The following is a 21176-nucleotide window of genomic DNA, read 5'->3' as shown; positions in this document are numbered from 1 at the left end:
AGACAGCCAGAGACATAGTTTCTACATTAACTGAAGCTAACCATTCTAAACCATTAGGAAGTGAGTCCTGATCGCCTCCAACAATTATCAACTGAAAGGCAACCCGGAATTTTATTTAAAAAAGACTTAAAACTTTTTTGAAAATGTTCCTCCCACTTTGTCATACAATGATCTTCTTTATGAAATTTGTATTCTTAAACATTCTAATACAAATTCACTTGCTAACTGAACAAAGTGAAATTACTCACAGAGTGCTGTACATGCTTAAAGTTTACTGCTTGAAACAAAAGTATGATAACCAATTATCTTAGCTTCTTGCAAGTAAGAAGTCATTTTGTTGATAAACAATTTTATAGACTCAAGAGACATCAAAACCACTAAAACTCAGAAATCTTTCTTAATGACTCTGAGTTTAGCCAAAGATGTTGATAAAAAACCTAGAAAAATAAACTATCAACTAAACCATTTTATTCAAACATGTATAAGCAAGGTCTCATCAATTTCAACAGTAGATAATGATAATCATGACAACTCAAAATATTGTATTTAGTCAATATATACTTTATGCTCATTTTCAAAAACTTTATTTTTCAGAAAAAAAGTAATGAACTATAAGACTAAAGGGTGATTTAATCTGCATAGCTTTTAAGGCTTTCCCTAAAAAATAAAGTAATGCATAAGAAAAAAAATTTCATTGTTAGATCTTGTATCTCAATTTTTGCTTTAAATAAAACATTTCACAAAAATATAGGCAAAAATTAATTTTATGATAAAGTTGGCAAAAAAAAGTCAGCAAGGGAAGAAAAAAACAGTGTGATGAATGATGCTGAGTCAACTGATTAGCTAGCTGGGAAAAACTAACTTAGATCCCCCTCATTCAATTCATCAAAATAACTCCAAATATTAATAGATCAAAGAGTTATATGTTTGGAAAAAAAATTTAAGAAAAAGTGTTATCTGCTTTTTAAGTGAAGGAATAAGCTTAAAAATTATATACAATCACAAAGGAAAAGATACTGAAACACTAATATCCTATCTGTTAATTGGTCCAAGAACATGAGCAGAGGATTTACCAAAGAAAAAAATAAAAATAAATACTAAAACATGAAAAATGTTCAAGTTCACTAGTATTCAAATACAAATAAAAACAAGGTACTATTTTTAGTCTCAAAATAGCAAAGATTTTTTTTAAATGACAACAATACGTTCTGGTGAAATTTATGTGAGAAAAAAAACACTCTGATTCAATGCTGATTTAGGGTGTAAATTGGTATACCCCTTCTAGAAACTCAGTTAGCAACAGATAATGAGCCATTAAATGTTCACACCCTTTGATACAGTAATCCATTTCTAGGAATCTTATGAGGACAACCTAAAATGAGAGCAAAAATTTATGCACAAAGATGTTCAGTACAGCAACATGGAAAACGGCAAAATCTTTGAACTAATGACTAAATTTATATGAATAATTTGGAATTGTTTAATTCATGGTATGTTAGCAGAGTAAGTATCATGATGTCATTAAACATTATCTTTTCAATGAATTTTTTAATTAGATAGAAATGCTTGGGATAGAAAGTTATATGACAGAATTCAACATTACGTCCATGTAGCTTGATATTTAAAAGTTTTATAATGTGCGCATGCTCATAAAATTTCTATTACCTGCTTGTTTTATACTACCACAAGAAAATGGCCTTTCACTGAATTTGGAGGATATATGTTGGGTGGTCTGACTTAAAATTCAGGCTATGTAGCACAAAAGAAATTTGCTGTGTGGCAGCTAACAAATTAGACAGTCATTCTTCAGAAGAGGTTTAGGTTTGTGATAGAACCATTTCACACTTGAGCAATCAGAGCTTGATTAAAAGAAGCACTAGCAGGAATTTATTTAATAGTTATTGCTGACTCCCCTGAGCAGTAAAGGACTGGCCAGCAAATGTATGTGCATGAATGTACATGGATGTACACACACATTAATATCCATTTAGGATATGATATGGTTTGGATGTTTTGTCCTCTCCAAAACTCACGTTGACATGTGACCTCCAAGTGTGAGGACCAAGTGTGAGGTGTTTGGGTCATGGGGCAGATGTTTCATGAATGGCTTCGTGCTGTCCTAGCAGTAATGAGTGAGTTCTCACACTGAGTTCACAGAAGATCTGGCTGTTTAAAAAAGCACCTCCTCCTTCTCTCTCTTGCTCCCTCTCTCGGTATGTGACATGCCGGCTCCCCTTCACCCTCTGCCATGATTGTATGCTTCCTAAGACCCTCACTGGAAGCAAATACCACCACTATGCTTCATTATATACAATCAGAACTGTGAGCCAAATAAACCCCTTTTCTTTATAAATTACCTAGTCTCAGATATTTCTTCCTAGTAACATCTATGAAGATGGATGTTACTAATGGACTAATGCAGAATATTAGAAAATATCCTAAATATGGATTAACACAGGATATTAGAAAATATCCTAAAATGGACTAATATAGAATATTAGAAAACATCCTAAAATATTAGCAATACTTTTCTAAGTAGGGATATTTTAGAATTGTACTAATATGGTACCACTAGACACACGGGGCTATTTACATGAAACTAAATACAATTTAAAATTCCTTTCTTCAGTAGCACTGGTCACATTTCAAGGGCTCTACAGCCACAATAGCTATAGTGACTACTGTATTAAACAGTGCAGATCTAGAACATTTCCACTGTTACATAAAGTTATTTGGACAGTGCTGTTCTAAAAGTTTTTTTCATGTTCTTCTTTATACTTTTTCCAAATTTATTACAATATGCATTGTAGTAGATACCACTTATTAACAGGAAAAAAACACTATGAAAAAAGAAAATGAGGTTAAGAGAGGAAATATTACACTAGAGGTGTAGAGGACACATTCTGTAGAGAGAATCCTAGGGATATCATACTAGGTGGGGAAAAGCAGGCGGTCACACAGGCACTCAGGGAAGAACAGGAAAGGCTAAAAAGAGACATGGGAATAATAGACATTCCAAGGTAAGAAAGAACACAGGAATTCTAACAGCAAGGGTGGGGAAGGAGGCAATTAGAGCAAGAAGTTACAGGTTTCTTGTCTCTCCCCACTCACCAGCCATTACAGCTGCTGACCGCTGAGCTGGCTCAAAAGGACATTTCCCCCGGCCACTCTCAAGTCTTTCAACCTGCTGGAAACTGGACACGTCCTATAGACCAGAAGGGGGCAATTGGTTTAAGGGTCATAGAGAAGGTTCATGGTGAGAATTACAAAGATGGTCAGATGAAGGAAAAGGTCAATTCCCAGCAATCTTCCCTTCCACTCCCCACCCCAACTACCATCCCCATATTCCCAGTCAGCTATTCCTGATGCCCCTATCTACTCCTGCATTTCTCATCTCTGCTATCCTTTGTTCATCAGTTTATTCCTTTTCCCTCAATCCCCCCAGTAGCCAACACCCACATGCCCTGATGAAGGAATTCCTAGGACAGCCCAAGAAGCACCTAAGAGGCTGAAGGTAGGTCTTTCCTCTGAAACACTGCTGAACTGTAGGGTTTGCAACTGGCTGGACAATGTGCTACATGACAAGAAGGATCAAGAAGGAAGCAGGCCTCCTGAGGGCTGGAACCCTTAAAAGGGACAAAGAAAAGTACAGGCTGATAAAGGACCATCTGAAATCCAGAGGCCTAGAGAGACAAGGGTCATCCTCCTCCTATTCCCCACCCCAAGGATGAAAGACAGAGCTGCATAATATGACTAAGAGCAGAGGACAGGGAAACCTGCAAAGTCAGTAAAGAATGATACGAAGCTCAGATCAGAATTTGAGAGTTTGGTACGTAAGTACCTTCCTCACCCAAGGACTCCAGAGGGACTGACATGGGCAAGGAACAAGAGTTGTAAGAGCTCCATCAGGGCCAACCAGAAGTTACCTTAGTCTAGCATTTGGCACTAAGAGAAACTTCAAGATAACATCTAAAAACAAGGATGATTTCAACCTAGGACTGACAGGGAAGTTAACAGTGGCTGGTTGGGAGTCAAAGTTATGGCATGGAAACGCCAGGCATGGTATCTTTAGTTCACAAACTGGGTTGGGCATATGGTGTCACTGGAGCCTAATTACTTCCATGGTAGCTGGAGCAGAAATATCAATATATATCCCTTGAACGTAAGTGTACTACTGGCCCACTACGATTGCTCGTCTCCTGCTCTAAATGGCAAACAAGGCTCTGATTTACTGAGAGTCTTGAAGAAGTCCTGTTAAAACTTTTGAAGACCCCAAAACGGGAATACTGGGTTAGAAGAGTCTGCTAGAAAGGAAGACTCCACAGAGGCCCAGCACTCCACTTGTGTGGCAGTGGGAGCATCCTCACCTGAGGAGAAAGATGAGTTTGGTAAGAGATTAAGAAGATGGTTGGGTACTCTAGAGATGTGATCCGTACCTCCTGCTGCTTCCCTTCTTACCTCTCACCTAAACTATGGCAGTAAACTCCTTTTCTGCACATAATCTAGCCACCACCCCCAACCAAGTTATTCTAATATCCACCCAAGACTAATCTTTTGAAGTATCAGTCACTGACTTAATAATACATTTTTGTGCAAGAGAATGACAAATAGCCTACCATTGCCTGGACTATAACCTCATTAGCCAAACCCACTTATTTTTGACTTCTCAAAATGATCTTTGTTCTATCCAACCAGATCACCTGTTATTCCTGGAAAATAAATTATGTTTTCTATGCCTATAACTGCTGCCTTACATTTCTCCAAAGACTAAAAGGATGAACTTGTGTTCAGTTCTCATTCTCTTTAACCGTTAGACACCATTTGATACTTCTGACTCACTCCCTTCCTTGAAATATTCTATTCTTTGACTCTCCTGAAACTCTACCCTTCTGGAATCCCTCCCATCTGTTATTTCACTATTTCCTTCTTCTTCTTTCTAGCTCCTACATGTGTATCCTAGGAATCTATCCTTAGTCGCTTTCACATATGCTTCAAGGATCTCATTCATTCTTTCCAGCCAGATAGTCTATGCAAATCATTCTCTAAACTCTCCAGGTCCGATATCTTCCAAACTCTAGCCCATATTTTTATTTGACTGCTGGACTTCCTCACAGAGAATGCCTATCTGCACCTTAAAACTCAACATGTCAAAACTAGTTCTCTTTTACTTTCCCCAATGGTATCATGTCATCCAGGTTTCTAACCTCTGAGGAAGTGAGCCTCCTATTAACTAGATAGGTTATGATTATTGCATGGTGAAAATGACATTTAACTCGGGTCTGAAAGAGGCAGGACCACTCCACTATATTCTCTATCTGAATGTTGAGATTCTTCATCGTATCATCATTGCATCAGTCAGCACAGTCTCTCAAAACCAGCTGTAGTAAAGCAAAGTCCCTGAAGCTGAAGGCCAGAGCTGGACAGGAAGGCTCTCTCTGAGCTATGGGTTGGAACTGGTCCCTTGGCCTTGGTCAAGAGGAGCACAAGGCATAGAAAGGACCTCTCCCAGGTGGTTAAGAAAAAAAAAAAAGAAAGATGGTTCCTAGTACATGAAACACATCAAATGCCACAAGAAATTGAAGACAGATAAGGTCTTCTGGACTGCAGGCTAGACTACAGGGACAGGATAGTGGAGCAAAGCCAGAGACAAACACAGGTTTAAATTTTGGCTCTGCCTCTGCTAGCTATATCATCTTAGATGTGATACTTAATTTTCCTAAACTTCAGTTTCCTTACTTATAAAATAGAAATAAATAATACCTAAGTATCACGATGTGGTGATAAGAATTAAACTTAATCATGAATGTAAAGTACCTAATATGAAGTCTTCATCAAAGCAGACACTCGATTGAATGGTCGTCGTTGTTATTGTTTGATATTGCTGTTAGATGTCTAACATTTTTCTCTGTTAACTGCTGGAATTCCCTCAACAAAACAAATTATGATATTTTCCTCCAATGTCCAATGAGTTATCACTGAAGGACAGCACCCCACATTGTGGGAGCCCTTAGATCCCATGCTTGAACTTCCTTTTTGTAAGAACCTTCATTTCTCCACAATCAACTTTGAGCAAGTTGCTATGTCTGGAACAAAGCTCTCAAATAATTGTTTATATACAGTCTCAAAGTTGTCAGTCTCTAGGACATAAGAGGTTCAGCAGTGAGGATAAAGGAAGAACTTGGTGAAGCAGACTGGGGTTGCTGGGTAGTAGGATAAGACAGGTTAAGGCAGAAGAGAACCTTCAAAACGTCTACAGAGCAGACAGGATGTGACTCAAAGGGTTACCAGAGCTGACCTCTTTGGGGCTAGTCTCTATACTCTCCTTCAAACAAGCCTTGACCAAAGGATGGGCCCTCATTTCATGAGCCTGCTAGACAGGAGGGTTCAGGGAAAGAGCTGAACTCGTGGGATTGCAGGTCACAGATCCTTGGCTTCACTCTCCATTGCTGATGTTCCTCGAGAATAGATAGGCATCCAAGTCACACCAATCCTGACAGGTACATCCAGAAAGAACATTTTCTGTCTAGATACCTTACATAACAGCTACTAGAGTCCCACCTCAGAGAAACAAGGAAGAATTAAAGGCCCTAGGAGACTAACTTGGAAAAATCACACTGTCTATAAGCCATGCCTCTGGAATTCATACCCATGGGATCCCAGAGCCTGGCAGAATAGAAAAAGACAAATATGGCAATGGCACTACCACTGCTACCTTATGAACTTAAGGAGAACTGTAGGGAAATTATACCTCAATGTTACCTGAGGGAATACAGAGATTTTCAACACCATCCTGAACTGGGAATCTTTACAGAATGAGGGAGCTATCCAGGTGCTAGTAGGGAGACTATTATCACCTTCATTATGGAAAGGACTCAACGTAAGTCCAACCCACCCCAAGGCAGCCCAGGGGAACTAAATGGAGCAATCATGCATATACAATTGTATGATTCTAAGCCAGAGATATGAGGGTGGTCTGTAACAAAGAGTGGTTTAGAGATACAGGATGACTTGATCCAGGTGGCAAGGACAACTATGGACTGCAGAAGAGTCAAGACAAGATCTACAGTGAAGGATTAGGTCAAAAAAAGAAGCTGCTATATTCCCTCCTATTACTCTATAGAACAGAAAGGGAAGCCACTGGATATAAAGGGCATGTGAGGCTTCTGACTCACCCCAGGGCCTTGTCACAAATGGGAGCTGCCAAAAGATCAGTGCTGACTCCTGTATAACTGATGGGAAAAGCTGAGAGTTCAGAAACAGTCATCAGTCCCAGAGATTATGACTAGCCTAGATGTGATTAGGGATACACATGTCCCAAGCCTGCCTGTGTTTGATGGTGGTGATGTCCAGGCCTTCAGCAGCAATAAACAGGATCTATAAGAAAACGTGATTGACAGAGTACCCACCCTGAAGGCAAGATCCAGAGTATAAGGCCAGCAGATATTACATTAGTGGAAGTGACATCAGAACCCATGAGAGGAGAGAGTCACAGCCCATACACAATGAGGTTGGCAGTGGAGATTAAGAGAAGGTAGTAAGAGACAGTCACGCACTATGGGAGGAAGAAACAGGCAATGGGCTGCACTAACTAAGAAATGGACCCAGGCTGCCTGGACAAAGAATACACAGGGCAAGGGAAACGCGAGTTTCTGGTTTCCAAAGTCTCTCCTAGATTTGTTGTTTCCGCAGCCCAACCAGCATCTCTAACTTCCTTAACTATCCCACTACATCTCTCTTTACATTTTGTATACCTCACCCTCTACAGACAATCTCCCTCTCCCTCCCTCAGTGGCTTACACATACCCTCATCCCACGATGACAGCCCCTACACCCGATGCTTATCATGCACAATGGTTGCCTTGACCATGCTCCCATCATGGTCACTCACAGAAGACCCTTCCCATCCTCCCGCCACCACCCCAAGTAACTCACACTGGTGCAGCCACCCTCTCCCTCTCCTCCCACCCCTGTCACTCACAATAACCCCGCACTTCGGATCAAAAGCGAAGGTGCCGCAAGTGAGGAGGTGAGAGGCATTGGCAATGGCGAGAATCTGGACAAAATTGTGACATTCGTCCTGGGGGTCAGAGATGGTTAGAAAGAATCAGAAGCAGCAGGTATGAGGAAGGATAAGGTAACATCGGGACAGTTAGATGCAGCTTTAGGATCAGAGATGATGGGTGATGGCATGGTGTTAGAGTCTCTGCCTGGGCCCATTGGGATGGGAGCATTATAGGGGACTGAGAGTCAGGGCTGGGCCAAGGTCTCAATTGACGCTCAAGACAAGGCTCAGATTTACACTTACCTCTTTCTTGCCTTTCTTCCTACAGTTCTGTTTGTGAGCCTCAGGAACCATCCAGTCAATCTGAGAAAGGAGGAGTGATCATTTCACCCTGATTCCCCTAACATCAAACTCCCTCGATGTTAGAGATTAAACTGTTCCACGAACTCCATCAATTTGGGAGCTTTAAAAGTCCCCCTAGAGCACTGTTTTTCAAATGGAGGTCCCCATCTTATTACTCATTAATGAGTAATAAATTCTGAAATCATGAGCAACATCATTTTTAATGAAATAGAATATATCAAAATGTATCACATACAGGAGAGTAGATATTGTTTCAAGAAAGGTTTCTTTCAGTACATAATTGTGTACTGAGCTACAATACACAGTACACATTGAATATCCTTTATCTGAAATGCTTGTGACAGAAGTGTTTTAGATTTCAGATTTGGGGATATTCACAGAATATATACAGGTTGAGCATCCTTAATTTGAAAATCCAAAATCCAAAATGTGCTAATGAGCATTTCCTTTGAGTGTCATGTTGGCACTCACAAAGTTTCAGATTTTGGAGTATTTTGAATTTTGGATTTTTATATTAGGGATGCTCAAACTATATAGTTCTTAATAATAGTCAAAAAAAGTTTGAAAGCTGTTTTCCTAGAACATTATAATTTTAATGATCCCTCTGCCCGCTGTCACCTGAAACCTGGTCACTGTGGCCTCCTCCCTATCATCATGAACCTCCTTCATATTCTCCCCAGTCACCCTGACCCCCCATCACTCTTAGCTAAGAAAGCAAAGTGGATGATCTCCCCCTGTTCATGTCTCCCAACTCACCCCCTCCTACTACCTCAGCTGTTACATCTTTAGTTATTATGAAACCCCCCACTGACACACTCATTTAATCACATGCTATGGAGCCAGGGGTCCTTCCCTCTTTCATCTCTCACCCTGCGGGGTTTCTCCCCTGAAAAGGGCAGGGATAAAGCGAAGATGGTGTCCCGGGCGCCAACGTAAAGTGTGTGGGAGGCAGGATCCACAAGGAGAACAGAGTAATTGTATATCTGAGGGACAGCGAACCGGGTGAGATAGGAGTCAGCCTCTGGCAGGAAGAGAGGAGAGAGTGATGTTAGCGATCGCTTCCTAAGGGTTGAGTACACAAGAGCAAAACCAAATGGGCCAATTTTTGTTTTCTTCTAAGTACCATCTATTTAGCAGCCATGGGGGAAAACACCAGAGCCTTGACAAGTTAACCAGAGACAGATGAGGCCAGAATATTTAGCACACAATCCAGCGGGTAAGTATGCTTTTTCTATAAAAATAGAGCGCTAGTCAGACCGTTGCTCACGCCTATAATCCCAGCACTTTGGGAGGCTGAGATGAGCAGATCACTTGAAGTCAGGAGTTCAAGACTAGCCTGGCCAACATAGTGAAACCCCATCTCTACTAAAAATACAAAAATTAGCCAGGTGTGGTGGTGCATGCCTGTAGTCCCAGCTACTTGGTAGGCTGAGACAGGAGAATTGCTTAAACCCAGGGGGCTGAGGTTGCAGTGAGCCAAGATCTCACCACTGTACTCCAGCCTGGGTGACAGAGTGAGACTCTGTCTCAAAAAAAAAAAAAAAGAGAGCACTCTAATAAAATCACAGCATAAATATTAAATCCGTAATTTCTATTCACAACGTGATATATAAATTGAAAATACCTATAGAAGGTACAAGTACTTTCCTCTCCTAAATTTGCTACTTAATAGCAATTTTTTTACTTAGAAGGGAAATGTTTCATTCTTTTCACCAACACATTAGGAGTCTATCTCCTCTCTCTCTCACCACCCTTGGCCTCCCTCCACCCCATTCCATGCAAAGAGGTAGAGAGTGTGGTGGGAAAGAGTGTGTGTTCTGGAAATGGTCCAGCCTGAGTTTAAATGTGGCTCTTCTACTTACCTGATGTATCATCTTGAGTAAGTTATTTGCCCTCTCTGAGCATCACTTTCCCCATCTTTAAACACCACCATCCAGAGTTGTTGGGAGAATCAAACGAGATAGCCTAGGTGAAAGCACCTGGCACATACTATGTGTTTCACAAATGGTGCTGTTCTTCCTTCCTTAGATGTGTGTTGTATTTTGGTTAAATCTAAACCTCGACCAGGCGCAGTAGCTCACATTGGTAATCCCAGCACTTTGGGAGGCGGAGGCGGGCAGATCACTAGGTCAGGAGTTCAAGACCAGCCTGGCCAACATAGTGAAGCTCCATCTCTACTAAAAATACAAAAAATTAGCCGGGTGTGGTGGCAGGTGCCTGTAATCCCAGCTACTCGGGAGCCTGAGGCAGGAGAATCACTTGAACCCGGGAGGTGGAGGTTGCAGTGAGCCAAGATGGTGCCACTGCACTCCAGCCTGGATGACAGACTGAGACTCCATTTCAGAAAAAAAAAAAAAAAAAGCAAAAACAAAAAAAAACCTAAAGCTCATATCAGCATTCAAAACTCTTATTTAAAGATTGGAATAAATAAGTTGGCATGAATTTACCTTCTTAGCTCAACCTCTGGTTCTGTGGACCCTACCCCTACACCAATAGAGCTCTGATCTGCCTGCTTCCTCTGCTCAGCACCCTGAAGACGGTAGGCCACCAACCCATTCATTCCTAGATGTGCTGATGTGAGTCCCACCCACTCCATCCTCCCACACCCATTCTCACCTCTGTGCCACCCTGCCTACTCTCTCATGCTTAGTATAAGCCCTGGATCACCTAATTTATCCTCATATCCCTAACTCTGCTTCACCTTGCTTGCCATCTAAACATCTCTGGATGCCTGGACATCAATTCAGCCTGGCAACCTCAACTTACTTTGTGGCTATTGCTCGGTCGCAAAATGAAACCCCAGGCTCTGGCCACAGCTTCGCCTTCTGGAATCACAGCATCCCTATACGGTATTAGTCTGAGTTTAAACTCTAAACTACTACTACCCAGTCGGGAGTTGTAACCAACAGGTTGTACTCTTGGCTTCACTGGTTCTGCCTGCCCAAGGTGCTAACAATCAACGCCCAGCGAGAAGAAAGCAAGGTCCACGGCCATGCTCATGCCCACCTCAGCGGAGTCTAAAATGTGAATGGCCCCAATGATCACTTTTAACCTTGTGACATCTCCTAGCTTCTTCCACATCTTTTCAAAGGATCATGTGCCCCTCCTCTATTTTCCCTTCTAAAGGCTTGAAAAATCATTTAAGCAGAACTTTACATCAACACATTGAATGGTTTATCAATATTCAATATAGGGAATGGGCAGAGGCAGCAGAGAACGTTGAGGAAATTAGGAGAGTTAACGTGGATCCAATAATGGGAGAATGCGAGCTGGTGCCAGAGACGTCAGGGGAGCAGGAAGAGGGGTAGGAAGATTAGGGCTGTAAGCAGGGCCAAAAGCCTCCAAGGATGTGTAGAACTGATAAGGAAATGAACGAGAAGATGAAAATGCTGAGCTGGGGACCAGGATGGACAGCTGGAGTAGAATGAAAGACTGATGGGTCTGAGAGCAGAGTGGACTTCAAGCTGGAATGATGGACCCAGGTGTATGTGCGGGGAAACAGGGGAATAAGGGAGATGGAACTTCGAAATGGACGACCTCGAGCAGCCCCCACTCGGGCTCCGGGCCTCAGTGTCCGAGTCTGCACGGTGAGGAATAGACGCTCCTGCGGCTCTAGGAATAGGGCCCGCTAGAGCAGCCTGGGCGTGTCGTGGGAGCCGAGGCGCGGGATCCGGGCTGGGGATGCGGGGCTGGGGGACGCGCGGTGGGGATGCAGAGGGATGCGGTGAAGCGCGAAGATCTCGCCCGACGCCGGGCGGGGCGTGGGCGGCGTGGAACGCCATACGCCAGGCTGAGAGGCCCAGGTCCCGCCGCGAGGTCTGGGGAGCAGGTGCGTGTGGGTGTGGGCGCGAAGGACTGAGGGCGAGGGCGCCCGTGCCTTACCAGAACTGGGAAGCGAGGTCCTGGGCACCGAGCGGGGGACGCGGCCGTATACCGGGCCGCTCAGCACCGCGAGCAGTATCAGCGGGAAGGGCGAGGCTGTAGGCGGCCCGGGACCCGGGCGGGGCCGCGCGACAGAGGCCGGCATCTTTGGCTCCGCCTGGCCGCGAGTGAGGCGCAAAATAACGCCTCAGCTCAGGGTCCCCGGGCTATCGGCCTCGGCCCCACTCGGGACCCCTCGGCTCGGTCCGGCTCGGCCGGAGGGTGAGGGATGCAAAACAGCCCGGCTCCGCCCCCTCTAAAAGGGTCCAATGGTCGAGCCTTCGTCTTCTTCCAGCCAATCGGGATTGAGTGGAGGCGGGGCTGAGGTGAGGAGAGGCCTAACCCAGGCAGAGGCGGAGCTAAACCCAGGTGAAGGTGGGAGTCCTGCCTTGGAAGTGGGCGTCCTGCCTTGGAAGTGGGCTGGGGCTGCCAACAGTGACCTCGAGTGGTGAGTTTGCTCCTGCTACTCCAAAAACTCAAATGCCCATATCTGTACTAATAAGAAAAACTTACTAATAAGGGGAAGTGGGTACACGCACCAAGTTTCTCAAAATTATTACTTGGCAAGCATTTAAGGATGGCTGCCTATGTACCGGGCAAGCACAGCGTAGCGCGCGCGCGCGCGCGCCCACACAAACACACACACACACACACACACACACACACACACACACACACGATTCTACAGAAAATACTAAAAATCAGGGCCCTAGCCCTAAGGAATTCACACAGGAATGGGGTTTCCAAAAGTAAAAAATAAAATAAAATAACTGCAAATAGATTATTGCAATACAAAACAATGCATGTTTGCTATCATAGCGTGCAATAAGTGTGCGGAAGGGCCAGGTTTTGCCGAAGGAAATCAGGAAGGTCTCACAGAAGAGGTGACATTTGAACTGAGTTTTCTAGGGTTAGTAGGCCTTTGAGGTCGAGGAACAAAGACTGCCTATAGGCATATCCACTTGGTTATCCTACAAACAAGGCAAGCATAGGTCCTGAGCATAACTCACTATCTCCCCCATCCCAACCCTCGCTCCTTCTTCAGGCACTTAGTCTTCTAACTTACAGCCTTGCAAGTAATCTTTGCTTTCTCCTCTTTCACCCCCCATTGTAATAGTTATCTAGGTTGCAGAACAAATGTAACAAATTAACCTCAGAATTTGGTGGTTTAAAACAATAATAAACTTTTATTATCTGTCACAGTTTCTCTGCATCAGAAATTCAGGAGTAGCTTAGCTAGGTGGTCTGGCTCCCAGTCTCTCACAAGATGGCAGTCCAGATATCAAATGGGGCAGCAGTCCACTGAAGGTTTGACTGAGGCTGGAGGATCCACTTCCAAGATGGCTGACTTCCATGCCTGCCAAATCGGTAATGGCTGTTGGCAGCAAGTCTAGGTTGTTCTCCATATGAACTTCTCCATGGGGCTGCTTCAATGTCTTCACAAAATGGGGTGACCTCAGAGCAAGTGATCCAAAAGAACAAGGTAAAAGAGCAACTGATATATTTGTGACCTTGCCTCAGAAGTAACACACAATCACTGTGCCATTTCTATTTGTCACACAGGCCAGCCCTGATGCACTGTGGAAGGGGACTTCACCAGGTGGTGTACAGGGATTTCAGTGGGAATAGAAGGATTTCAGCCTCCTTTCTTGGAGACTGGCTACCATGTCCATATGTAAGAAGTCATTATGTCCTTATAAATCTAACTAAAAAATAACTAAATCCATCCTTTTCTTTCCATTATCATCATAGTTGAGGTCATCATCATCATTTGCCTGGACTGTGTGACAGTTTTATTTAAAAAACAAAAACCTTGCCCCCAATCTCTCCCCTTCCAGGCTGCTATCAGGATAATCTTTCTAAAGTGCATTCAACAGTTATTAAGGGCCTACTATGTGCCAGGCATTTTACTAAGTACTAGAAAAAATAAGAAGACTTGGTCCCTTGGCTGGGCGTGGTGGCTCATGCCTGTAATCCTAGCACTTTGGGAGGCTGAGGCAGGAGGTCACTCAAAGCCTGGAGTTCAATACCAGCCAGGTCAACATAGTGAGACCCTGTCTCTACAAAATAAAAATAATAGCAAGATGTGGTGGCACACACCTGTAGTTCCAGCTACTTGGGAGATTGAGGCAGGAGGATTACTTGAGCCCTCGAGTTCAAGGCTGCAGGGAGCTGCAATCGTACCATTGCACTCCAGCCTGCCTCAAAAAAAAAGACATGGTCCTGAATTCAAATTGCTTAGCCTGGAGGGAAAATCAGACATTTTAGATCAGTACTTCAAATCTTCTCTCTGAAATCTTTCTAAAACCAACCTCAACACAATGGGACCTCCACCCCTTTGAGTCTCTTACTCTAGCACCACTACGTGCCTTTCCTAAGCTGCTTCTCAGCAATCTAGCCTAGGCCTTAGTCCCTTCTCTGAACATGATTTTTTGGTTATTTTTTCTTTTGATTTTTTTTCAAAAATCTTTTTTCAATTTTTTTGACAGAACATATAATAAGAGGTTCATTTTACATTGCAACCTAATCACACTTAAGTACATACATTCATGTACTTAATGTGCATATTAGTGAGTTAAATTTTTAATGAAGTCATACTTACATTATATTTACCTTTACTTCAGGTGCTAAATTCTAATTTTTCTTCCTATCATGTTACATTTTATTCTATTCCATTTTTTTAAATGCTGGTTGCAGCTCACTAAATTGATTTTATTACTCACTAATGAGTTGAGATCTGCACTTTGAAAAAAAATCACTGTTCATGTAGTCTCATTCATACTAATTTAATTAATAATGATTTTCTACATCTTTCAAGGCCATATCTTTCTCTTCAGCTGACGCACACATCCAAGTGCCTAATGGACATTTCCACACAGTGTAACCACAGGCATCTTGATTTCAATATGTCCAAAACTGAACTGTCATCCCCATCCTCATCGCATCCTGGTAACTGTGTGGCTGCCAGAACCAATGTTCCCCATCTCCAGCTGTCTAAACCAGAGACTTTGCATTTGTTTATTCAATAAGTATCCATTGAATGCCTACTACGTTCTAGGCTCTGTCATTCTGGATTCCTCCTAATCAATCTAATCAATCATAAAGGCCTATCAATTTTAACTCCTAAATATTTCTTCCCACATCTCTGCATCCCCTCTACCAACACTCTAATTCAAGCAACTATCTCTTCTTGCTTGCGCTACTTCCTACTCTAGTCTTGTCCCTATGCCCTGCTGCCACCACCCCAATCTCAGTCCCCAATCCGTTCCTTTTAAGGCAGGGAAGGCAGGGAGAAGGTTCTCTCCAGTATACAAATCAGATCATGTCACTCTTCTGCTTAACACTTCAGTTTGTCTCCCCATTCCAGCCCACCCCACCTTTGCTGTGAGATAAGATCCAAAATCTTTAATATAGTCCACAAGATCATATATGTTCTGGCCCCTTGCCCATCTCTCCTGCTTCATCTTTGCCACTCTTCTTCCACATACTATACTCCAGACTGGCTGAGCTCCTTCATTGTTTCAGAATTCCCTCTGTCTGGAATGCTCTCCATGCCCCTTGCTTGGCTAATTCCTATTTAGTTTTGTTGATTCAGCTCAGAATGATAATCCCTGTCTCCAAGAAGCACCCCTCAATTCTTCAAGTTCGTGCCTTTCTGATATGTTCCCATCCCCTCTCTGTAACACATATCATACTACATTATCATTGCCTAAGGTACTTCTCTGTCTTCCACTAAGTCCCAGGAGGACAAAGATTATGATAGTCTCAGAGTCTAGCACAGTGCCTGGCACTGAGCAGGAAGTCAGTAAATATTTGGTGAGTGCTATTACGTTGTTCAAATATTCATGTACTACACTAGGTCCTCCAAGAAGCAGACATCAAGATGAGATTAAATGTACAAGGATTTTACTAGAGGAAACACCTGTGAGAGAAAATAGGGAAGGATCCAAGAAAGGCTAGGAGAGCAGTCAGACTGTGGTGCAAGTGAAGAAGAAAGGAAAGGAAGTATCCAAGACATTGAAAGTTCAGCAAGACTGTTGGGAATCATCAGGGCAACATTGCCCATTAGAGGAGTGCTGTGTGAGTAGTGCTGTGTTTCCCAGGGATGGGTCTGCCTTAGTATCTCCACCACATTCAGTCAGTGGTCAGAAGATAGCCTCCATGCAATGTGGCAGTTGATTTCTAAGGCAGCAGCTAATACCCTTGGTCAGTTATACTCCTTGTAGTTTAAAGTCTGCAAGGTGCTTTCTCATGACCCTCAGAAAACAATTCTTATGTCATAGTTCCCATTTCTGGTATGGTTCTTTGCATATTTTTAATAAATGCCATAGAAGGTACAGAAAGAAATTAATAGTAGGTAGGAGCAATGGGTGGTATGGTTTGGAATAAGGCTAGTGCTCAAGTTTGAATGTATCCCCCAAAGTTCATTTTCTGGAAACTTAATACCCAATGAAATGGTGTCCAGAGGTGAGGCATAATAAGAGGTGATTAGGTCATAAGGGCTCTGCCCCCATAAATGGATTAATATCGTTATCTTGGAAGTGAGTGAGTTATTGAGAGAGTGGGTTTGTTGTAAAAGTGAGTTCAGCTCCCTGTTGCTGTCTTGCTCTTTTGTACCCCGTTGCTCTTTTGCCTTCTACCATGGGATGACACAGAAAGAATGCCCCCACTAGACGTGGGATTCTCAACCTTGGAATTCCAACCCTCCAGAATTTAAGAATACATTTCCTTTATTTATAAATTACCTGTTCTGTGGTACTCTGGTATAGCAACACAAAGGGGAGTAAGACAGTTAATGTTGGGGTTGAGCCTAGTAAGGTAGGTGAGGTCAGTTATAATAGACCCTCTAAGTAAAAAGGAAACAAACCGTTTTTAAGGCAAAGAATGATATGATCAAAATATTTTTACAAAGACAATTCTAACATCATTGGAAAGGATAATCAGGAGATTAGAGACAGGAAGGCTAATTTGGACTGTATGAGGAAAAGAGCTGTTGGGAAGCTATCCTTTAAACTGAAACACAGGAACTCTATTGGATATCAGATTATAGTGTTTAAAAAAGATCATGGGTTACATATTTCCCTTCTTACCATAAGGAAGAGTTGATAGGAGCAAAATGGTTTAGTGGGACTAGAACACAGGGAGGCGACTCTTTTCTTGTTGAAATATCTAACCTGTCCTGTGTCATTCATTGGAACACTGCTCCACCCCACTTCTAACCTGCATATAGGCAAGGAACTGAGAAAATAATAAAGAAAACAGGAAAAACTGCACATTTCTAGCTCGGAACTAGCATTATCTTTCCCTCTCCTGTGGAATTCAGAGAATTCCTATCCAACCAGACAGAGTTGAAGACCCAGACCAACCAGCTGTTAAGGACCAGGGGACACTGCTACTCCATCTGGAGTTCATCAAAGGGACTGTGGGAATCAACTTCAAGTAAGTGAGAACGGGCATGAAGAGAGGGACAGAGTGTGAAAAGACTAAAAAGAACTTTCTGAAGGTAACCTATAACTTCCATGAGGGCAGGGACCGTTGTCTATATGTCCACTGTACTCCAGTCCTAGCACAATGCATGACACATAACGTACCCACCACGGATGTTCAGTGAACAGCATAGCGACTGGCTGAAGGAAATGATGTGGAAGGGAAAAGTTAAAACCAAGAACACAGTCGGTGGGGGCGCTACTGGGATGTTTCAGGAAGGGAAGGGGTAGAAAAAGAAGTGTCAGGTTTAGCACAGTATTTCCCACAGATTGCCAAAATTCTACCTAAGGGACAAAGAAAGACTGTTCCCAGGGCGTCTGGGGACTTGGAGACCGTTTTCCTGAAGCGCCACCTGAAGTTCACCCTGAGGCGTCTGGGCCCCGCCTTGCCCTCAGTGAGCCTCCTGCCCAGCCGCGGCGGCCGGAAGGGGGCGCCTCCAGACACGCGGGCGCACGCTGAGAGCCGGGAGGGCCAGGTGAGGGGGCTCTGTCTTCCGAAGATACGGGCGCTTCTCCACGCCTCAGGGTAGGAGGGACTGAGGGCCTCGGGGAGGGAGGACAGCCCGAGAGCGGTGGGCACCACTTCGCAGGCTGGGCGTGGGCCGAGCTCGGTCCCGCCCTCAGGCAGATGTTGACTGCGCCGGCCCGGGCGGGTGCGAGGGAAGGACTGACGCCCAGAGAGAGGACCCTGACGTAGCTGTCAGAGCCATCCCTTCCCGTACTGTTCTGGGCGGCCAGGCCTGCCCGGAGTCTGAGCCTGGAGCCTCCTCCGCGGGACCCCCAGGCCCAAGGTCCCGGCTATTGATCAGCCAGACACGGTAGACACCATGCTGAGGGCCCACGAGGCTTGCGGGGTGCAGCGGGCTGGAGGCGAGGTGGGGACCAGAATTATGGCGTGATCTTGGCTCTGCAACCTCCGCCTCCCGGATTCAAGCGATTCTCCTGCCTCAGCCTCCCGACTAGCTGGAATTACAGGCTCCCGCCACCACGCCCGACTAATTGTTTGTGTTTTTATTAGAGACGGGGTTTCACTATGTTGGCCAGGCTGGTCTTGAACTCCTTACCTAGTGATCTGCCCGCCTCGGCCTCCCAAAGTGCTGGGATTACAGGCATGAGCCACCGCGCCCGGCCACGAGAATGTTTTCATTTCGTTTAAAGTGAACCCATAAAATCAAAGAAAATGTTTTGATTTTTTCTCACATGGAGAGGTGGCAAATGAGATTTTTAGGGCCCACAAAATCCGTTAACTTCTTTTAATCTTTTTTTAATGAGGAAAGGGGCCCACGAAGACGAAAATGCTTAGGCCCATGAAAACTTTAATGGGGTCCTGCCAGATGGAGTACCATTGAATAATTTATCACGTGACAAAGTGAATGAGGGCGTGTAAAGGGGCCCTAACCTAGAAAGATCAGCTTGGAACAAAACATCCACATAGGGAGACACAGTGAGAGGTCGATCTGTGAGGGGAGGATCTCCCAGGGTTCGGGCACGGGAAGGCCTGGCATGAGGATCGAGAGTTGGGCAGAAGGCAGAAGTAGAACTTTAGGGCCAGGGTAAAGAGTTTGGATTTTGTTTCCAAAGGTGTAATTGAAAGTCCTTGGAGGGTTTTTAGTTTGGGTGTAACTTGGTGGTTTGGGGTGGGTCAAGGCCCTGTTCCAGGTTTAGTCAATTCGCAGGGAGGAATCATTAAGCAAGTGTTCTTGGCAAAAGTGGAGAGTATTAGGTCAAAATAAGGTCAGATCCTGTGTTATCGAGGTGTTGTGGTGCATGCCTGTAGTCCCAGGTACTTAGGAGGCTACGGTGGGAGGATCACTTGAGTATGGGAGGTGGAGGTTGCAGTGCTATGCCCAAACGCATCAGATGCATGAATTGATGTTTGAGGATATAAGGAAGAGACCTGCCTCTTACCTCATTTAAAATACAGTCCCAGTTGCACATTAATGTGGGATTGAAAAATGACTGCAAGCTGAAACCACTCAAAGAGATCTTAAACACCAATGGGAAAAATTACAGTAGTTCTGTAACCTTGAAAAATTGTCCAAACACTAAATCTTTCTTACTAAGTGTATAGGGAAATGTAAAACAGTAAAACTATTTCATACACTAATTTAAAACATTAGAAACATTGAGAGCTAAAGTGTTTTATTTGAAGAAAAAACTTACCAAGAGTAGTTTGAACCGTACTAGTTTGCTTCTCGTAGTAAAACTTATGAGAGAGCAAACATTTTTTGTGTGCCATGGCAAACTGTCATAATTCTTTCTAAGTTTGGGTCAGTTTCCTACATTTTATTCTTTGTACCTTCAATTTTGTAAAATATCTCTGAAAGTTTCCTTAATAATGAAGGTTTTTGCCAGTGGCACTTTCTGTAGGATGTCTTCATCCTTTTCACCACAATGACTTTCCTCAAGTATTTTGATAAGTTTGCCTTCACTGAATTCCTCTGACTGTTTCTCTAGAGTCTATCAGATGGTGGCAGTGTCAACACTCTCATAGTCAGCTGTTTCTTCTTTAACTCCACTTACGTTAGATTCAGATTTCACTCTCGACACTATCATTTTTTATTTCTTTGCTGCATTCTTTATTGGCTAGTTCCCTCTTTCAGTTTTCGTTTTTGTAAAACGTCATGTGGGCTTATCACTAGGAGACAAAGAGGTAACACAACTATGCACTTTGCTGTCTGTGCTTTAACTGAATAATGGATCTGCAGTAACCAGTCACCAACAGACTTTGAAAGAAGTGATATAATTAATTACTGATGAAGATGCACTGATCACTCTATTATATCAGTACACTATACTATATCAGTATACTATACTATTGATTCTGATAACTATGTAGTAATTTGTGAACTGAAAAGCTAGAGACAATTTGTACTTTATGTAATTACAGTTAATATTCCATGGTAACTGAAATTTGAACTGTGTTGTTGGAGGACTGATGTTAATTAACTAAACTGTAGTAACTGAAATGTGTATACACTGGAACCACGCAAAATGAGGACTGCCTCTACTTTAAAATGACGTTTTCAGATGTGAGAAAAGATGGACAAGGGAAGTAGAAGCTCATTATACATTAAATAAGGCCTCTGACTGCCTATTGTGAATCTTTCCATGTGAACTTCAAGTTCGGCATTCCATGTAGAAATTGGCCCCATGTACACACAGTTTAAAAATATATTTTGGGAGGTGGATCCAAGATGGCCGTTTAGGAACAGCTCAGGATTGCAGCTCCCAGTGAAAGCGCAGAGGGTGAGTGGACGCCGTGTTTTTATTGCCCACAGACTAGGAAATTCCCGGGCAGAGGTGCTCCACGGTCGCCAGTGCGGCTGTTTCGGCCAGCGCGGCTGTGCCGGCCAGCGCCGGCCAGCGCCGCTGCTTTGCCCCGCGCGGCCGCTTTGTCGGCG

At 43.6% G+C, this 21176-nt stretch overlaps 1 protein-coding gene across 5 annotated transcripts in view; it reads right to left on the bottom strand.

Moving 5' to 3' along the window:
* SEMA4F (ssemaphorin 4F) overlaps positions 1 to 12541 on the bottom strand; it is a 29466-nt gene extending 16925 nt beyond the window's left edge. The window contains exons 1-5 of one of the 5 annotated variants that reach the window (XM_017508742.1): positions 12248 to 12541; positions 9235 to 9386; positions 8306 to 8365; positions 7979 to 8077; positions 3112 to 3205 (exon numbers count right to left, since the gene is read on the bottom strand). In XM_017508742.1, the coding sequence (XP_017364231.1) occupies positions 3112 to 3205; positions 7979 to 8077; positions 8306 to 8365; positions 9235 to 9386; positions 12248 to 12392 (550 nt within the window). In that variant the 5' untranslated portion in view covers positions 12393 to 12541. The remainder of the gene's footprint in view (positions 1 to 3111; positions 3206 to 7978; positions 8078 to 8305; positions 8366 to 9234; positions 9387 to 12247) is intronic. The other 4 variants (XM_017508743.1, XM_017508745.2, XM_017508747.1 and 1 more) reach the window with 4 other exon arrangements.
* Between the last annotated feature and the right edge of the window lie 8635 nt (positions 12542 to 21176).

This window comes from Cebus imitator, unplaced genomic scaffold (assembly GCF_001604975.1).
Source record: "Cebus imitator isolate Cc_AM_T3 unplaced genomic scaffold, Cebus_imitator-1.0 Scaffold399, whole genome shotgun sequence".
Lineage (NCBI taxonomy): Eukaryota > Metazoa > Chordata > Mammalia > Primates > Cebidae > Cebus > Cebus imitator.
The sequence above is the reverse complement of the archived record's forward strand: the minus strand, read 5'-3'. Positions and strand labels throughout refer to the sequence as shown.